Source organism: Styela clava, chromosome 10 (genome assembly GCF_964204865.1).
Source record: "Styela clava chromosome 10, kaStyClav1.hap1.2, whole genome shotgun sequence".
NCBI classification, from domain to species: Eukaryota; Metazoa; Chordata; class Ascidiacea; order Stolidobranchia; family Styelidae; genus Styela; species Styela clava.
The window spans coordinates 13,794,918-13,813,967 of NC_135259.1; the positions used below are offsets into that span (position 1 = coordinate 13,794,918).

Genomic DNA, 19,050 nt, shown 5'->3' on the forward strand with positions numbered 1-19,050 from the left:
ATTGTGTCTGTAATTATTCATCCAAATGCACGCAAAGCTGATTAACTATATTGAATATTAGTAATAAAAAATTTATAAATTATAGAATCTATATTTAGTTTGAACTTGATTTAGAATACGAATATTTTGATGATACACGTTGAATTGCTAAATGCAACTTTCGCCCATGTGAGTTTGACATAGAATTTTGTTAGAGACGGATTACAAACGAGACAAACCGCATATGACAAATTATTAGGATAATCTTACCAAATTACCAAGCTTGGAGTGGGTATCACAAAAACAACTATCTGTATATTTTAATCAACAGTCAATGCCAATCATTTCATTTATGAGTATCACGATCCATTACTGTCCTGAAAGTCTGAACACATAATTTCATGCCCTATAGGCCTATAGAATACAGCTACTTACGCGGTCGATTTTTAGATCCGCTGTCAGTTCTCACTATCGGTAGGCTTGCTCTCAGTCGAGATCCTCGACAAAATCCTGGATATGAACTTTCCACCGATGGTGCGAGATAGCCAAGAGAAGAAGAGGTCTCTGACTGTGGTGAATAGCTAGCTCTTGATCTTACGTGGTATGGAGGTGGAAAAGCCTAAAATATGAATTTATAATGCTGTAAATTCAGAAAAAAATTGTGTTAGCATTCTGACTAAGATTATGTGAACTGCATGCCATTGATTTACAGTTACACACATCTAGTCACGGGTTTGATGAGTAAAGCATAAATTACATTTGGTTTATATGCCAAACCAACCATATGTAAAGAGATCAAAACAATATCTGGAGACTTTTTAGATTTGTGATGATTAGGGTTTATGTTGTACCAACTGGATGTAATTCACAAGTTACGCCAGAAACCTGCTTATAGATTACATACTATATCGCACCAAGTAAGGTAAGTCTCCGTAATAAAACATTGTCTTACACCGGGATCCGATACAGAAAAAAAAGATTTTAATTCCGCAAGATTAGGCTTTTTAAGTTTCCGACCTCTAGAATCTTATTTTGAGTGATTGTAAGTAAAAACTCTGTGGCAAAATTTAAATACATTCCAATATCAAAAATTGAAACATTTTCCACTTGAACTGATACTTTATTGAACCCACCTTACATAAAATCACACATGAATTGGACACTCCACTTTGCCAATCTTATCAGTGAACGCAACCTAATAGGATCATCTATAAGTACTATATAAAATGATGGCAATCAAAGTATACAAAGTCTAGACAATATAAGTAAATATCAGGTTATGTGAATAGATTTTATTTGAAACAATGTGATTCTATCAATCAAAAATATTATTGAAAATTTCGTAATATAAGTAACTGTACATTTTTCATACCAAAATGCCTCATTTTGATTATTTATTTTTTCGAAACATCTTATGGAAAAGCAGCACTTAAACGTGAGAAGATCATAGATTTAGAAGAAAATATTGTTCCCAGTTCTACAAAAGATAATCCTAATTTACCACACTCAGAGTATTCAGACTTTTTTGCACTTTCATTGCAAAAATATGGACACTGTAAGAAGCTTCTATTTTTAAAAGATTGGATTCTTTGCGGGTCGCCATTGCCCATGGTGTTTATCTCATCCTGGGCGGGGTAGTGGCTGAAGCGGTAACCCAACGTTGGTCAGTCAATTCAATAATCAATCCTTACTTTTCCACATACAAAAATTGAAACAACAGATTGGAATTTAAACGAGAAACGCGACACCAATCGGAAGATAATGTAACACTAACTGTGTAGAATTGTTCTATTCAAAACAATATCAAGTTACTACTGTCTTAATATTGATCAAGCAACATCAGGCATAAACCGTGAATAACGTTAATCTAGGAATGTTACATTTCCGGTATATATTATTCTCAAGCAATAAATCGAAATTTGATGAAAAGAATTCCAACAGACAAATATGTTAAGCCAAATAATTTGACAATCTCAATCATAGAAGGACAGTACGAAATCAAGATATCTACAAGCTTTACATGAATTTAAACACCTGTATATCGTATTTGATTGATCATAATGTAGAAATAAATCGTGACGAAACAAAAGACAAATCATTCGGAAGTAATAAAACTTATATTTATGTCATGTTTAGTCAGATAAAAAGAATGAATATTCAAACAAAATTATCAAATAACATAAGTTTGATCAAAGCCTTGAGTATTTCTCTTCTGAAGAAATCAGCCGCAGTTTCGAATTCACGGGGTAATAAATGTCATATAAAGCCGTGGGAAATTAATTTATGCTTATGTTAAAAAAAAATTTGAAATGCCACCCAGGAGTCAAGGTCGTTTCTACTCTTATCGGCCCGGAAAAGAAAATAATTCAACATGAACACGGTATTTTAAATTGAGTCACCTAAAGTATACTAAACATCGTTTATCACTGTTTATGTTATTCATATATATACGAACGACAAGGACAAATGATAGTCTGGTGGCCAGATACACAAAGAATTTAGCCTTTGTATTTTGAGTGTCAAACTGTTTCCATATTTCGAGATAATTCCGTTTACATTTCTGCCCCTTACACAGACCGTAGTTATAACTTATAAGGCATATACAAGATTTTAGTTACAATAATTTGTCATTCTGTTGCCTGAACTTGAACATGACGTAAAGGTATATTAAAATATTGCTTGCTTACTTGACATCAAATCAAATAAATTCTCGATATTTCATGTGAAGATTAAAAAAGTATAATAAACAGCAGTGAAAATATAAATACATGTGAAATTAAAATATTACGTGACAATTTTTTATAAAAAATGAAGGCGTACCCACGTTGTTTAAAATAATTGATTCTTGTGAACCGACTTATTTTAAAGGTGAAATTTAGGGCCTAAACAAACACTATCTAGTTCTCATCATTGACCAACCATTTTAAAATTTTGGGTGGTCAGTTAGATCAGTAACGCAAGATCAATCAAATTGCGCATTGTCAGAGACAGGAAGTCAAATGGGTTTTATCAGAGATATTTGCATCAGTTGTGTTTGCTATTAAGGTCAGTTTTCAGTAATCTAATTCTGAAATTCATGTCACCTATTTCACAGTATATAGTCTAAGCTTGCATTAGGCAATTTTCCATTTAAAAATATTCGACGCTCTCGTCTTGGCTCATCCATCAATATTACATTAGTTATCGTAATAAAAGCGGAAAGGATCAAGGAATTAGACCATAAATGGGGGCGTTTTATGAGCTTAACTTCAACTAAACCCATCAAGAGAGTGTATGTTCTCATATCTCACGTGGTTGAAGTTAAAAACAACCACCTCATCGCCCAATATAGAATTTTTGTTTATATTATGAATGCACGTTCCGCACGGTAGAAACCCACCTCTCCCGATTGTTGATGATCGGAGAAGAGTGTAATCGAATGCGCGCCATAACATTAAAAGAAAAACGTTGTATGGTTAGGCATGGTGAGTATATGACTATTGTACATACTTCATGGGGTAATCAGAGTTTATGGTAGTGGGTTTCCTTAGTTCTGAATGTTCAAAAACGAGGTAAGACTCTATAATTAGTTGGTGGCGCCACCTACACGCCCGTGGTAACGAGAAAAGTATTTTATCCATAGATAAAAATAAATAGATATACGTTTTACACACAAAAAAGCAAGCTCAATTTTCTGAAAATGCGATACATTTACATTTTAATAAGAACTAAAGAACAATTTATATAAATATCCAGGTGATTCGGCCCTCAATAGTACAGCACTCACGCATTCAACTTCTACGAATCTATAATGCAGAAGCACAGAAGAGGGAGAAGCAGTATGCGCAATGAAAATCTTCAGCACAAAAAAACAATTTGCCAGTCAAAGAAGTGATCTGATTCTGATTTTATCTGCCCGATGCCAAGGATAGCGAGACACTGACAAACGGTAATATTCAGATACTAACAACAATGCTGTTACAACGTGCAAAACGTTTATCAAATAACAATACCAATGATACATTAATTTTCATTGCAACTTGACTCGTAACATAGGTTCCCATACAAATCATTTAACAATTTAGTAATTTTATTTTGGCCCTACCTCGCATAAATTTCTGAATTCATAAAATTCCGATGGATGTAAGAAAATTCATATTGGTTATATTCTGTCACCACACCTCAATGAACTTGAGCGATTCGCAGACTGCGATAAATTAATTTTGCAAAAAAGTGATTACGAAAACCACAAAATCCGCCGCAAACTTTACAATTCGGATTCATCATTCATACCAGGAAAATATAGGCGTCAAAAAATGTGGTATTTTGTTATTTGCACCCGAATACACAGCGAACGCTTCGTCAAAGAAATATTAAACACATGCTGTTTTGGCTTTGATGGGTGTCTATCGTCCGGTGTAAATTCTCGACTTTAACACCGCCAATGAATTTGATACAACACGAAAACGAGTCATCAAAGAAGACATGGATATAATAAAATTTAAAGGTTTCTCTAGAAAGCAAAACTACGACGTCTGAAATTCAACCAAGTGAACGCGCAATGTGCTATAATAACAAACGTTCAAAGATTGGGTACGAGTGTACAGTAGTTTTCAAGCAGTCGTTTATTTAACTAGGTATATTTGAGGAATCTTTATTGACATTGTCATGACAAAGGAGTATTGAAATTCACGCTTCATCGAATATAATTACTTCCGTTCCCGCCAAAATATTTTGGTACTCCTTTGAAGTTGATCGAAAATAAAATTCCCCGAGTTTAAGGATGTCCTTGCGGTTTTATTAATGTGTCCGTCACGAGTTTCCAAGTATCTACAACTATTTTTGTGTGACATTTTAACCAAGCAACTGGATGACACACAAATGAAGTTGTCCACTAAACATCAGGTCAAATATGGTATATGAGAGTGACTGGGAGGTGTACATTTTGTGATATTTTCGTTTTATAATACGAATATTCCATAACACGATCATTTGATTTTAATGTAAGTTGCGTCTAGTCATTTGGTCTAAACATTTTTCTGTTAAAAGCGCACAATAACGCAACCAGCTAACTACAACTACACAATAGCGAAGGGGCTAATATCCATGCCAACATAAATGCTAGAAGTGCGACAATGTCCATTGTTTCAGAACTGATGTACAATTACAAAATGATCAAAATACAGTGAAAAATAACAACCTCAAAAATTTGCTGATCGCGATTGTCGTCACTACTTTCTGCATTCACCTGTACCGGATATAATTACTAGATTATCCCTCTATTCAAATAATTCTCACAAGGTAACGCAAAGCCACCTGGACCGTGGTTTTTAATGTTTAACCTACTCATACACCTTCCACAACTTGCGTAATCTATTGTATAGCTTTGTGACAAAATCAAGATCGACTTTCAACCGCTGCACGCGATTCAACTATTTTACTATTTGTTTGACGGTAAACTAAATTCATTGTTGTTGAGAAATTCGTCACAAAATTTCCTCACCCATCTTGAAATACTGAGGATGAGATCATCTTTTTGCGTTTTGAATAACAGAAAATTAACGATTAAAGCAGTTTTGAGCCTCCAGCAATTCCTGGTATTACCACCACTAAAAGTTTGATTTTTAGTACAAGAATCAATAGTCAAACATAGTATAAAGCAAAGAAACAAAACCTAGTGAAGGGAAAATGACAGTACTGTGATAATAGTACAATCGCGATATATATGGACACTAAAACTATATACAGTCTGGTTTAAATATAATGAGTTTACTTACGCTATGGATAATGCGATTGCATTCTAGATCTAGAATGTATAATTTTATTTCTTAAATACATAAAACTATCAATGGTATCATTGATTGATCGGTGAAATTGGGTAAGTATAGCCTTTAAAATAAATCTTAATTTCACGTGAAAAACCAAACTACTTAGCGGTGAGAAACCGACCGCTATCTGTAAGTATACGTCACAAAACGTTTGTGGCTAAACAAGACCGAGACAAATCCACAATAGAGTTAAAGGTAAAGTTGTTATTTATTGTCGAATATTTTGTCCAAGTTTTTGTGTTTACCACAGAATAAAGCAGCACGCGATACGCGACTTTCTTTTACATTTTCACAACCGAATTTGTTCATTCACATATACGGAAATATACCATGCTTGAAAAAATATAAGCGTTGGACATTTGTCTAATTACGTCAACAAATTAAATAGTTACCGCTGTAAGGCGTGAACGCTACTTAATGTACTTGTGATGCGGAACGAAAAGTTTGGTAATTTGACGTGGATTTGTGTTTCGTCATCAAGTTTAGCAATGGGAGTGTGCATTGGAAGGAAACGCTGTTCCTGTTTTCTCGTGGGAATCACACAAGTAACTAAATAGTTTGACAATTGTGTTGGTAATGGAGTCTTCGCATGATACACCCATGCAATGATGCATTGGAATTCAATGTGTCATTTCAAGACAACGAGGGCAGTGTGAAAATCTCACAACATCGGGTTTTTAAAACAATGATTAAAATAGTTACAGATTTGGGCAGCTGCCTAGTGATATATACCAGGGATGTAGGTCAGAATTTTGTCACTACCGATTTTCCGACGCTTTAAAAATTGACGTTGCTATTTACCCTATACCGGTATTGTATTGTAATGTAGCAATCACTATTAAGTCAAGTAAGCTCAGGAAAATGAAACTACAAAACCGGTGTCGACTTAACTTACATCTCTTAAAAAGACTAATTCAAATCTCATCAGTGCCATCTGCCGGCCGACTCGTTTTCGCAAGATAGAGATAAAATAAAACTTACCGGCTTTTCTTTTCCAGAGATAGCATCGGCATGCTGCGGAAAAGCTCTTTGAAGATAATTTAAGAATGCTTCTCTTTTGTTAGCCGCGTCTTTTCGTGATATTACGTTGAATTCAGCAGAAAAATTATCAGACGATGCTCTCGGTGAAGATGATTCTTGTGTGATTACATTCGGATCATCCTGTACATAAGTATCAACAAATCAGCTACCATGCATATGTATGAAACTATATGTGTGTTATAAAGGTTACATTGTGTTATTTATGTGCCACATGAATGAAAGTGTATATCACTTTGTAGTGGGATAAAAATAATTTTATCTTTTCTGTTAAATGGATTGAGATTGATTGCTCGGTTGTGTTTGATATTTTTAATTTTAGATTTGGACTCGAGTCCTTGATTTGACTTGCAAAATAAACTGAAAATTCCATATTTTGGAATGATATTAAACTCGTGATTAAATTTTGAAATAATTTTTATTTTTTACATTTTTTACTCTTAGATAGGTAGATTATACACGATGAGTTAGAAAGATTCTTTTCTAGGCAGCTCAATTCGGTATTTAAGGTTTCAATCAACTAAAAACGATCAATGATTAGGATTGATCGGATACACCGGAATATTTCCAGTTTAAGGTGTAGCTCACCAACGCTAGTCTGGGTTAGAATACACGCCACTAATGTTCAAAGCGGAAAAGAACCCAAAAACATGCTAACGTTGGAGTTTAAGGATCGTTAAAAACTTACTCATAAAATCAACCTAATGTATAATATATATATATATTTAACAACACGGCCACAAAATACGAATTTAAAAATTACCTTGAAATTTGATTGCGGACCTCCGATAGTGTGTCTTCTTTCGCGTCGTCTGCCACGCCTGGAACTCTCTTTGGTTTTTAATGCAGAATAAAAAGTATCTGATCCGGAATCTCTTGGCTGATTCTCTGGCTTATTACTCTTCCATGCGCTATTCCATTCATCCATAGATACAAACCCGTCAGAACGAAATCCTGATTAATTATGACAAAGTTTCAGATTGATTCAAACGCAAAACGATGTAGTTGTAGGAGAAAAGTATTCTATTCACTATTTTTGTCTTTTGTCTCTCTTTTACGCTCTCTCTTTCTCACAATTTTTTTTACTGATAATCTAAGTTCCTATACATATATATATGACCCATAAGTATTTTTATATTTCAGCAATAGCATTTCAAATGGCGAAATTCGCCTAACGTAAAAGCCGACTTTCGGTAAAAATTCAATAATACATCGGTAGGTTGCAAAACAGAATCACCCAAAAGCGTTGTTTGATTGTTATGTCTGTAAATTTCATACAGTTAAGTGAAGCATGAAGCTTGCCTCCTTTGCAAATTCTTTAATCCTATAGACATTTTTATAAACGAGGTTGGAGTCATGATTTTCATCACTCGGCGAGGTTTTAATACCGAAATGCTCTGATTCCCTCGAAATATGAAGATAACAGGGCAATTGACCGAAATTTACTGAACCGTAGTAATGACTTTAAAAGTGTATTGATGTTGCTATTTACACAGAAACCTCGTCTGACACGTAAATTTGTATGGCTAGTAAAAATTATTAAACGACTTGCTGAGACATATTACCAAGCAATATCAACCCATACAATAACCTTCGACATTCTTTAAACCTCGAATAGAAATTATTCTTTTTTGTATGCAACGCCTACTTATTACTACTTAGTTTATGTAAATTTATTCAACTTAAGTAACATCGCAAATCAGGTATGCCAAATTCTAATCCACATTACTTCACCAGTACATACTAGCTCTAACTCCACTCAAAGTGACAATTCGAGTTGGTTATGCCGGGCAAAATACATCATTCATTTTGATGATAAATTTTGCAGATGTGTTTAGAATTATGATCTTTCAATAAATTTTGCAGAGGTGCTAGAATTATGATCTTTTCTCAAATTTTACAGCTAGTTTGTTATTGTAAATATCTCAAACACAAACTCGCGGCATCAATAATCTACAGGTAAACGACATAGTATGTCACTATCTCTACCCGGGTTGGAATAAAGTTGGGTAGGCAAAATGGTAACAAGATTCTGGTTTCTGGAAAGAGCTTAAAAACTCCGTACTTGGTATAGTATGTGTGAATGCAATTGCAAACAAATCTAGAGTATCGATTACGACTTATCGGCGGGAACTAATTGTTAAATATTCAGTCAATCACGACAATTTGTACTTCAATTAATACACGCCACGCAGTAATAAGAACAGAATAGTTATCTGGTTTAAGTATCCTGGTGTAAAATTACACACGGGGAAGAATCAAATAAAATGGCTATACACTTCGAACTTTATCTGATTGTTGCAATCAGGCAGAAACCTTTTAATGGGATTTAAACCCAAAACCAACGTTAAAAGTTAATAGGACGTAACGCATTCATATTATGACGTTATTCTGACGTATAATTAAACATAAATGTCATCAGGACGCTACTGGATACGCCATCAATTCTCCATTTCGAAATTTTACGCATTCGCGGCAACTTACGATCAAACTTATCTCATGAGATGGTCGAGATACATTGGTCAGCTTATTTTTCTTGGCGAAATACTGCATTTGAAGAATACAAATATACCAACTGCAAATACTGTGTATTGGTATTACTAACGCTGCCTACTTAATTGAAGGGCTATAAAGTTTGTTTTGACTGGCATACGACGCACAATCGCGACGAGCGACTCTTACAATACCGGTGAAAGCAAACAAACGCCGAATTTTGTCTTTCACATACAATGGGACGGAAATGTAATCCTATGTCTCAAACATGCCATTCTTTCCGATTGTTGTAATGATGCATAAATCCGATTTTCCCACGATGAGTCGGGTAGTAGAATAGACAGTGAACTACAGATTTTTTAACATCTCATATTCATATTCAAATTTCGAAATTACGCAACAGTCTAAACTAAAGAATGACAACACATTTGGAATACGGTGAAGGGATTTATCCACAACACACGATTTGGCATGTAGAGAGGATTGTTGATTGTTGACATTGAAGTGGCGTTTCCATTTTCTACCGCAAATGCCACTGACTTCCTGCCGCCACCAAAAGGTCGAACATTTATATTTGTTTTGTAACCTGACTATTACTGAAAATATCATCATTTATATACGACAAGTAAGCTAATGAGGTCTGTTGACTGCTGACATTGAAGTGTCGTTTACAATTTTCTACCGCAAATGCCGCTGACTCCCTGCCGCCACCAAAAGGTCGAACATTTATATTTGTGTTGTAACCTGACTATTACTGAAAATATCATCATCATTCCTAAATTTTGTCTCCCAGAGAAGTTGATAGAAACAAAATGACTTCTAGTATGCGGCAAATCTAAGACTCACTGGTGTAACCTTGCATAACAAATTCGTGAAGAAGCATAAAAACTGAAAAATATGAAACTGAAATTGCAAACGCAGTATTATTTCAAGCTCAATCAAGATCTTATTTGCTTCAACATCGCACTTTAACGATGAATCGAGGTAATATAGTAGCATGCTCACTTGAAGGCAACGTCGAATATTTTGCTGGATTATTCGGCTCCGATGAAGCACTGTATGAACTAAACTGAGTTATGTCACTTCTTGTGTCATCAAAATTTCCATCAGACATAAATCCATCTTTGGGATAACGATCATCAGCTGATTTACTGAAATTGGTGTCAATATAGTTTGAGATACGTAATTTTGTTGACATGAAATATATTACTATTACTTGGAGTATAGTACATAGATGAGAACCAAATCGTACGTTGATGAAGAGTATGATACATCTCTAGCCCGACCTTGACTGCATTTAAAATGTGATATTTCTAGGATACACCGAAGATGCTTTATAATTCGTTGCTCAACAACAAGAAATGTCAGAATTCTCTATAATTAGAATCTGTCTTATTCAAATGAACCACTTGCAACAGAGCAAATTTATTTATAAAACATATTGTCAAAATCAATTTTTTACGTTTCAGTCTAAGACTTTGTAAACTATGGCAAGAGCCTTGAGCAGAATCTTGAGTTGTTATCTCAAATTCAGGGTATTTATTGGTCAAGATTTGATTAATAAAACTATTATTTTAATAAGGAATCGATAACGAGGTTTGATTTCTTCTTAGTCAACAGTTTTGGAGAGCTATAGATCATATATATATATCAATATGAAATATTAGAGTTTTAGAATTGTGGAAATTTAAAAAGAAACTAGTACCATTCAAAAACAGAGCTTATAATTAACTTTGTTTCAAAAATGTAACTCTTTATTGCAGGGTAACAGAATATTAAGATAAAAAATGTTGATGGTTTGATGTGATCCTGTGTTATCAAATGGTATCCCGTATTAAAAACAAATGCTCGACTATACCAAGAAAAAGAAACTAAAACACTAACTATTTTGTACCTTACTGAATGTTTTTCTTCATTTTCGGGCACTTGAGAAAGCGGTCTCTTACGCCTTCCAAATGATGGTGGTGCTGCAATATTTTTTCGTCTTCTGCCACCGTGTTCAAAATAACCCTTGATTGACCCTGCAAGATATTACGAAATATTTTTAATTGTCACGCACATGCGCAAGGCTGGGAGGTATATAAATCTTTTTAACAGAATTTATTTTGCCCCATGAACGCAATCGCAACCATGGTGAAGTCGTGCTGATGGTAACGTTATGAGCGCCAATACACAACGATGTGGTGTTGAAAAACCATATGCTGTATAATCAAATATTGAGTCGGCGCGTGTTGAGAAAGAATCGTTAAAATTTATGGATCCCGAAAACGTCACAAGTGTCTGTGAAAACACGAAAATCGAACAAATGGGTGAAACTGTTTACATTTCCATTTTGATTTTCTCGTGTTCTCTTCGTTACTCTCCATCATCGTCATTCATATGTTTCAAATTTGATTAAAATCTTCAACACACACATTATTGAAGAACCTGTAATGTTAGATCAAGATATAACAAATTAAATTAAATGTGAGGGTTTTTGCTTTACAGTTTGGGTATAGATAACTAATGTATGTTTCAAAGAGGTCGGGAATTCGATCGGTTGAATGTTGCAGTCAAATATCAAACTACTGACACTTTCCTGATTGCTATCCTGACTAGAACAATGTATTAAATACAAACTCGTGCTTTCCAAATTTATGGGAGTATTTTCAGATCAAGTCGTCACAGAGTCCAAATGACTTGATCGGTTAGTTTGATAATCTTTTTTTTAAAACCCAATATAAGCTCGATAAAACGTATGAATTTTCAATAAAAAAATGTTATTTTTTGATCAAATTTTTCTTGTTGTGGCTTTTTCTTCACCTCTAAGCAGGGTCGCGCCGAACTTTTCTGCTGCCCGGGGCGAGTTTCCGATAATGATATAATTCGATGTTAACTAATGAGCATAAATGAGAATGAATAAATGTGTAGTTCAATTAAGAGTGAAATGCTTTTATTATCATCATTATCAATTAAACCACCTCACAGTTTGGATCTCCTTCTCCCTACAACGTGCTGCCCGGAGCGGCTGCTCCTATGCCCACAGGCACGCTATTTCCGCTAATTGAGATTCATGCGAAGGTACAACTTTGAATCGAAGCCTAACAATATACAAAAAAAGTTAGTGTCATATTCAAGTGTCATCTTCAAACATATATTTATTTGATGGTGTCAGCAAATCATATTTTACTCATTATCCACTTCCATTTCAACCCGTTAGTGCGCCAGCCGTCAGGTAATTTTGAATATCCGATTCGAGTACTGATCTAGAAATTTATTACGGTGGATCTACCATCAATCAAAAGACTGCAGAATTTTCAAAAGCAACATGCATTTTGTCTGAATACTTCAAATGGTATCTTATCTTTAGGCTACCTACAACCTCAATCGATTCTGTCTAACCTTTCGATGTCCTTTTGTTATCTGGCTATTCATACATATGCTGTCACTGAATAATAAGGTCGTTGTAAAGTCTTACAATGTGTAAAGTATACGTTAATTATTAACCAACCACACGAAACAAACGCCCGTACTCAAACTTTAAAGATCGGACCATATATGTTGTGTAAATTGACCATATTGTAGAAAACGTTTTTGTATGTTTTTGTAAGCTAAATGGTTGCGGAATAATATTAATAATTATGGATTCCTTTGCGAACGACGTATCCGAATTTTACTTCTGGGTTAAATATAAATCACGGCTTAGCTTTGCCTTCGATTTCTTATACTCTGTATTAAATACTGGGTGATAAACTGATCAAGACTCGAATCCGAGAATCGTGAATTGGGAGTTTGAATGAAGTAAATATTTTGCAATTAAGCTTGTTATTACTGACACTCGTCGCGATACAACCATGATTTGTTTTTTCAACCAATATTGAAACCGAATACTCATCAACGTATGCTATACGCTTAGTCTCACTTGAAATTATGAGACATGAACAAACACTCCAGAATGATACGAAGATTTTTTGAATTTAGTTACATTATATCTCACTTGATCCTAAGAACATATTGTATTGTCAGTCAGTCAGTAGTTTATTTTTCACCGAAATGAAAATGCACTTACTGTGAACAAAAATTAGAAAAAAAAATTGAAAATGACATTTTACGGTGAAGGTGACGCGATAAACCAAAGATGGTTATAATAAGTCGAACAATATATAAATTAAGAATAATAAAGTCTAAAAATCAAATTTGTTTCTGAAAAGAGACTCAGGGCACCGTCAAGTACGGGATGGGTGACCATGGAAAACGAACAGAATAGCAACGACCAAAGTGATTATCACTTTGGCAGCGGATACAGCAGACTGGGTACAGTCAGAGTAGAAGAGCCATTCGAGAACGGCGTTTAGGTAGTTTTTAAGCATGCACGTTATGGTGGAGGCCATGCTAGTGTGCATTTAACATTTTCTTATTATGGAGCCAGGTTCTAGAATATCCGACACTGTGACATGGTTACCGGGACTGCTGTTCTGAAGGTTTTCCTAAAGTATCACATGTTCGGTATTTCATCAGTGTCGATTTCAATGGTATCATAAATATACCAGCCTTAGATATTGCATGCATATCTAAAAATAGCACATCTATCAATGGCGCACTACTGAGACATGGCATTTTTAGTTATCTAATGCCGCAGACACTTTTCAGTTCTTCATTCTGGACACAATTCCGTCAAATCTATACCATCCAATATAATCAGGCTCAATACCAATTCGGATCGCATGGACTTCAATAATTTATTCAACTTTAATAAGAATTAGATGTAGAGAATACTTGATTGGTATAGAACGCGCCAAATTGTGTGGCAAATTCAATAACAACATGTTAGTTAGATTGGTGGATGTTACTATTTTAGAAATGGGGTTGTCGCGACCATGCACCGTCTTGATGATTGAATATCATTGTCAAACTTTGCCACATCTGTAGAAAATATGTGTAAATCAATGTTCTTTACATTAATAAAAAAAAATTTCCAAGAATATACTGTTGAGAGAGAGATAGATATTTTTATTCATTGTACGTGATATTTTCGCATGTCATCTATTTCAATAAACGCGATACTGTCAACAAATTGATAACATGTGCTACTGAAACGCGAATGTCAATTGAATGAACTACATCGCACCTATTGTTTGCCCATCACAAATTTTGCTATTCGCCTATATTGCGCCACCACGTGGCACTCAATCATTTTCGGAATCCATTCATTATTTTCGAAAAATCCAATGCTCGGCTAAGACCTTAACTGAACCGGTATGAATGTTATGTTGGTAGGACTTGGTTTGTAATTTAGATTTGAATTATTCTATACCAGATTTCTGCGTACAGTTTGCATATGCCCTTCCGCGGTTGGCCACTTGAACCTCTCGTCCATATATATATTATATAAAAATTGCTTCCTTTTTGCGCGTGGAACGGGAAAACTGATCCTTTTTTTTTAAAAGCACACTTTTTATGTTGTCAAATATAATCGAATAACAGAATGAAACTCTTTCATGATATTGATCGGAATAAGAATCTCAATATATAATTTGGCATGAGTTTTTTTTCATTTTGGAACAATACGCATAACTGGAGCGAAACTAAACGCTGACTTCATTTTGTTGTACGTAAGGCAGTATTCCGACGGAAAAAATTACTCATGTGGTTCATTCACTGGATACGATTTGTTATAATATTTAGGATGATGACAAAGTTGCAAACAATTTTTAATGATTCATCCAGGCCTGCATTCACCGAAGGTTACTCAATCGCCGAGTTACGTTTACCATACAATGGAAATAGTCTACATACCTGTGCCTGACTATAAGGTAAATATAATAGAAAGCATTATATGGGAATGGCGACTTATTGCGGATAAACAATCGACTAGTATCAGTTTAATTTACGTTTGTTTCAAATTACTACACATTTATCAATCACCATATTATCTATCTATTGAATTATTTTAACCATACAATTTGCAAAGGTCTGGAATAATATTTTATTGACCGGTATCTTAATATGTTATTGGCCGTGCTCTGTCAGTAGCCCACGCTTAAAAAGAAAACACAGTATTTATGACTAATGCATGCCTTCCGGGCAAAGCAAAGAGGTTAAACAGTTGATTGTTTTTTTAAAAAAGGTAGAACAGTTGCGATGTACCTTACAATAAGAAAACAATAGCGCTGAATATTGGCGCACCCTAACCACGACACCTTAACTGTCGTCAAAAGCAAGAAACTGACTTCTGTGCCACTTGCGTAATGGTAGCGCGGAAATGCGCCAGTTTGCGCTGCATAATCGCACACGCACGCATCATAACCAGGAAGTGGCGGATTGTGTCGAACGCCTTCTCAGCCAGTAAGTTCTGTTGCTTATGACAGGCGGCTCATGTTGGAATAACCGACTATAGAAAGCTGTATGGGAAAAGAATGAATCGAGGAAAAGGTTAGACTTGCAAGTTTGTTATGGCGTGGACGTGGAAAATTTTATTTACACTCTTGCAAAGAAATGGATTTAAATACAAATTACAATATACATTGTAAACATTTGAAAGTAGAATATAAGAATTAGTATACGTGATTATAGTCACAATTATGTTCTTGCATTTTGCGGTCAACTTTGCCTCGAAAGGGCCGACGTTCACTCCATTTCACCCAGAAAAGTCGCAATTAAAACGGAAGGTGGTAATTACACCTTTTGCAATTCTATTTTTCTTTCTCCGATGTGCGCATGCCGCGGTAACTTATCTATGATACGACAGCATGGCTTGCAGCTTGGATAGAAGAGAAGTTTTTTTTGTAAAATTATTCAATAAAATACTTTAAAATTGGAAATTTTAATCGTCGTTAAAAATTGTCCGCCAATGATCAATGGGGCGCATTTCTAAACTTTGCCATGAGCGCCATTTTACGTAGATACGCCACTGTTATGCCCTGCGTCGTTTTCGTTAGGCATACCGAGGGAAAGATAAAGCGTGTAAGATTTATTTTCAGAAAAAAAGGCGTTTTGTTAGGAATGGGAATTAGGATATACCGGTACATAAGTGAAGTAACCGCGAAAGAAATTTGGTTTATCCACTTTCCGCAAATTTACTTGTTGAAGTGCATGATTCATATTAAAGTTTGGTTTGCAGTTGTCATAGTAAATATTCTGTTGGATTTTGTCGGATCAATCGGTGATATTTAGGATCAAATTCCAAGTAAATTCAGGTAGACTAATTCTAGCAACACCCGTGTATGAACTACCGGTAGAAAACGTGCACCGCGCCTTACGCAACCGGTATTTTTAGTCGCGGCGTGCTAACCAATATGATAAAATAAACGTAAGAGCGTAAGAATCAATAGAATGAATATAAGTCTTCGATAGAAAGTAATGTATTGTATATACCGCATGCCAAGCTGTATTGATTTTAGTTGCCTTGTTTCGATGTTTCTGAGTTGTATGTCATAGTTGCATAAGAACAGTAGGGTTTCTCAGCAATTTACATCAACAATTTGACGGCTAGGCTTGCACATTTGGTTTTGATGGAGGCGGGGATTAGAAATTATGGATATATATATTCATGGATTTTGAATGCGGAATAGTTATTTCAGATCACTAATTTAGATTTTAAGCGCAATTACTTACAGCTTTGTCAGTTTAGTGTCGCGTTCAATGAAATTTGAAATTTCATTCAATGGCCATAGTAAGGGGTAAGAATGGATTTATGGTCTTAATTGTCATTCTACTGGCGTTTAAGAGATTTTTTACAACCAACAACTGCAATAAGTTATATAAGTTAGAATCCGACATCGTACCACATGTCACATAAAAGGAAATATTCTACCCGGAAATCGGAAAAAAACTCATTAGGATGAAGTTGTGAATATGCTTGGTAGTATTTTACCGAGAACTAGATAACGTACAATATGATTCAATAAACGATCTATAATATTACAAAAGGTAATTTTATAATCTTTTTCGGAGTGATTCTTACGCAAATAGGAGCTATATACGAATTGGATTATCTCATTTAATTCGACCAACGAGATTTGCTTCAAAGATTTAAACCAATCCTCTTTAAACGATTGTTTGATTAATTGATCGAAACGTATTCACAAATTTCGAATAACTAAAGATATTTAACAGTGGATGTATAAGGTTGCGATATATTCATTACGACTTTGTACAAAAAGCAAAAAACGCTTTATTTATTTCTATAAGGTCTATCTATATATCTTGAATTGAGTGTTAAAAATTGTGGAAAAGTTTTTGTCAGATTAGCGTAATAAAAAAGAGGGCTACCCATTTGGCTGTGTCGATTTGGAGCCAATTGGTATTTTTTAATTATTATTTAAAGCTGTGTGTATATATATAGACACTTATCGGAGCTGCAAAGCAGATTTTAATGCTGGATTGGAGAGGTATCAGTCAATTGTTAAGTTTCAAGAGACATAAATCCCGACACATTTACGAATTTATTATATTTTTTCTCAAAAATGCGAGAGTATCTGAATAATAAAAAGTTGACAAAAAAAGTCTTATTTGCTTAGTAATTCTGATTTAACGTATGAGTTAAGCTGAATCTCTTATCTTGTCAGACGTGAATAGTTCACTTCCTCTGTTATGATTAAAACAGTGCGCTTCCTCATCAAGGTTACTGGAAATTTTACTGATTTTATTGGTGTTCAACGTTGCGTTCATTTGCAGTAACATGGCCCTCTTCAATTAAATTGTATGATACAGCTGGCGTATTGACAAGATGACGCTATGCAGTATTGAATACAGCAGCATCATTGAATTATTGTGAAATATGAAATTTTGACAGGCACTTATTTGTTCATGAAAATCTGGCGATGATTGATTGGATGCTTCTTTGAAATTAAATTTTGCTGATGCATGGCTCAGTAAAAGTAAATTTTGGGGAAAATTGATTAAAAATATTTCAAAGAAGGATTCAAGCAGTTTCGGTGAGACCTATACTGGACTTAATCAGCTAGTGTCATGCCATTTTCTAGATAGATTATCTATTATCGATTGGACATACATTGTGGAAAAATTCGCAAATTTCTGAGTTTTGCGAGTATTCAATGATGTGCAAAGTGATTGTAATCACATATTTAGATCGTTGGGTAAAACAAATCATCTAACCTGGTGCAATTACTGGAAGGTCTTTAACGAAAACTTATTTGAACCGGTAACATATTTCGTAAAACCATTGTGTTGTGAAATTCCATACCGGATTGTGGGTGGCTTTGCGTAATGATTGCTGTAAATTTGCGGGGTGAATGTTGGTACTGATTATGTCAGTATAATAACACGGGTATTCACTGTGGCGGATATGACGAAAAAAAGAAGAAAAAGGCTATTTTCACATTTGCTTTGGTGCTCTTGATATTTGTGTCGATAGGACAATACATATTTGACAGCAGCATATATAATAGGTTTCGATGAAGATTTTACCACTGTCGAAGGTATAATCGGCAAAACTAATAAACGCCATATCCGGTATATTGTGAATCATACATTCAACGTGCATGATATCTTAATAATTACAGCCCTTCTTCTCAGCTTTTATTTTTTGAGGTTTTCCTAGAGAACCTCTTTTTTGGCCAAATATTAACTACCTGGGTCAAATATTTTGATCACTCTTGGTTGGCGTTTATAATTTCCCTTTACAATTTTGTACTTTCGTTTTGCGTTAATGCTGGTAATTCTGTCTTCAAATCATATTATCTTGTTTTGCGATTTTTTTTTGGAATACTAATCATAAATAGTTTCTATTAAT

At 34.7% G+C, this 19,050-nt stretch overlaps 1 protein-coding gene across 2 annotated transcripts in view; it reads right to left on the reverse strand.

Moving 5' to 3' along the window:
- The window catches only part of LOC120337846 (uncharacterized), a 62,886-nt gene extending 51,188 nt beyond the window's left edge, over positions 1 to 11,698 (reverse strand). For both annotated transcript variants that reach the window (XM_039405744.2, XM_039405743.2), the window contains exons 1-6: positions 11,641 to 11,698; positions 11,212 to 11,338; positions 10,323 to 10,468; positions 7,588 to 7,778; positions 6,768 to 6,947; positions 415 to 598 (exon numbers count right to left, since the gene is read on the reverse strand). In XM_039405744.2, the coding sequence (XP_039261678.2) occupies positions 415 to 598; positions 6,768 to 6,947; positions 7,588 to 7,778; positions 10,323 to 10,468; positions 11,212 to 11,338; positions 11,641 to 11,692 (880 nt within the window). In that variant the 5' untranslated portion in view covers positions 11,693 to 11,698. The remainder of the gene's footprint in view (positions 1 to 414; positions 599 to 6,767; positions 6,948 to 7,587; positions 7,779 to 10,322; positions 10,469 to 11,211; positions 11,339 to 11,640) is intronic.
- Between the last annotated feature and the right edge of the window lie 7,352 nt (positions 11,699 to 19,050).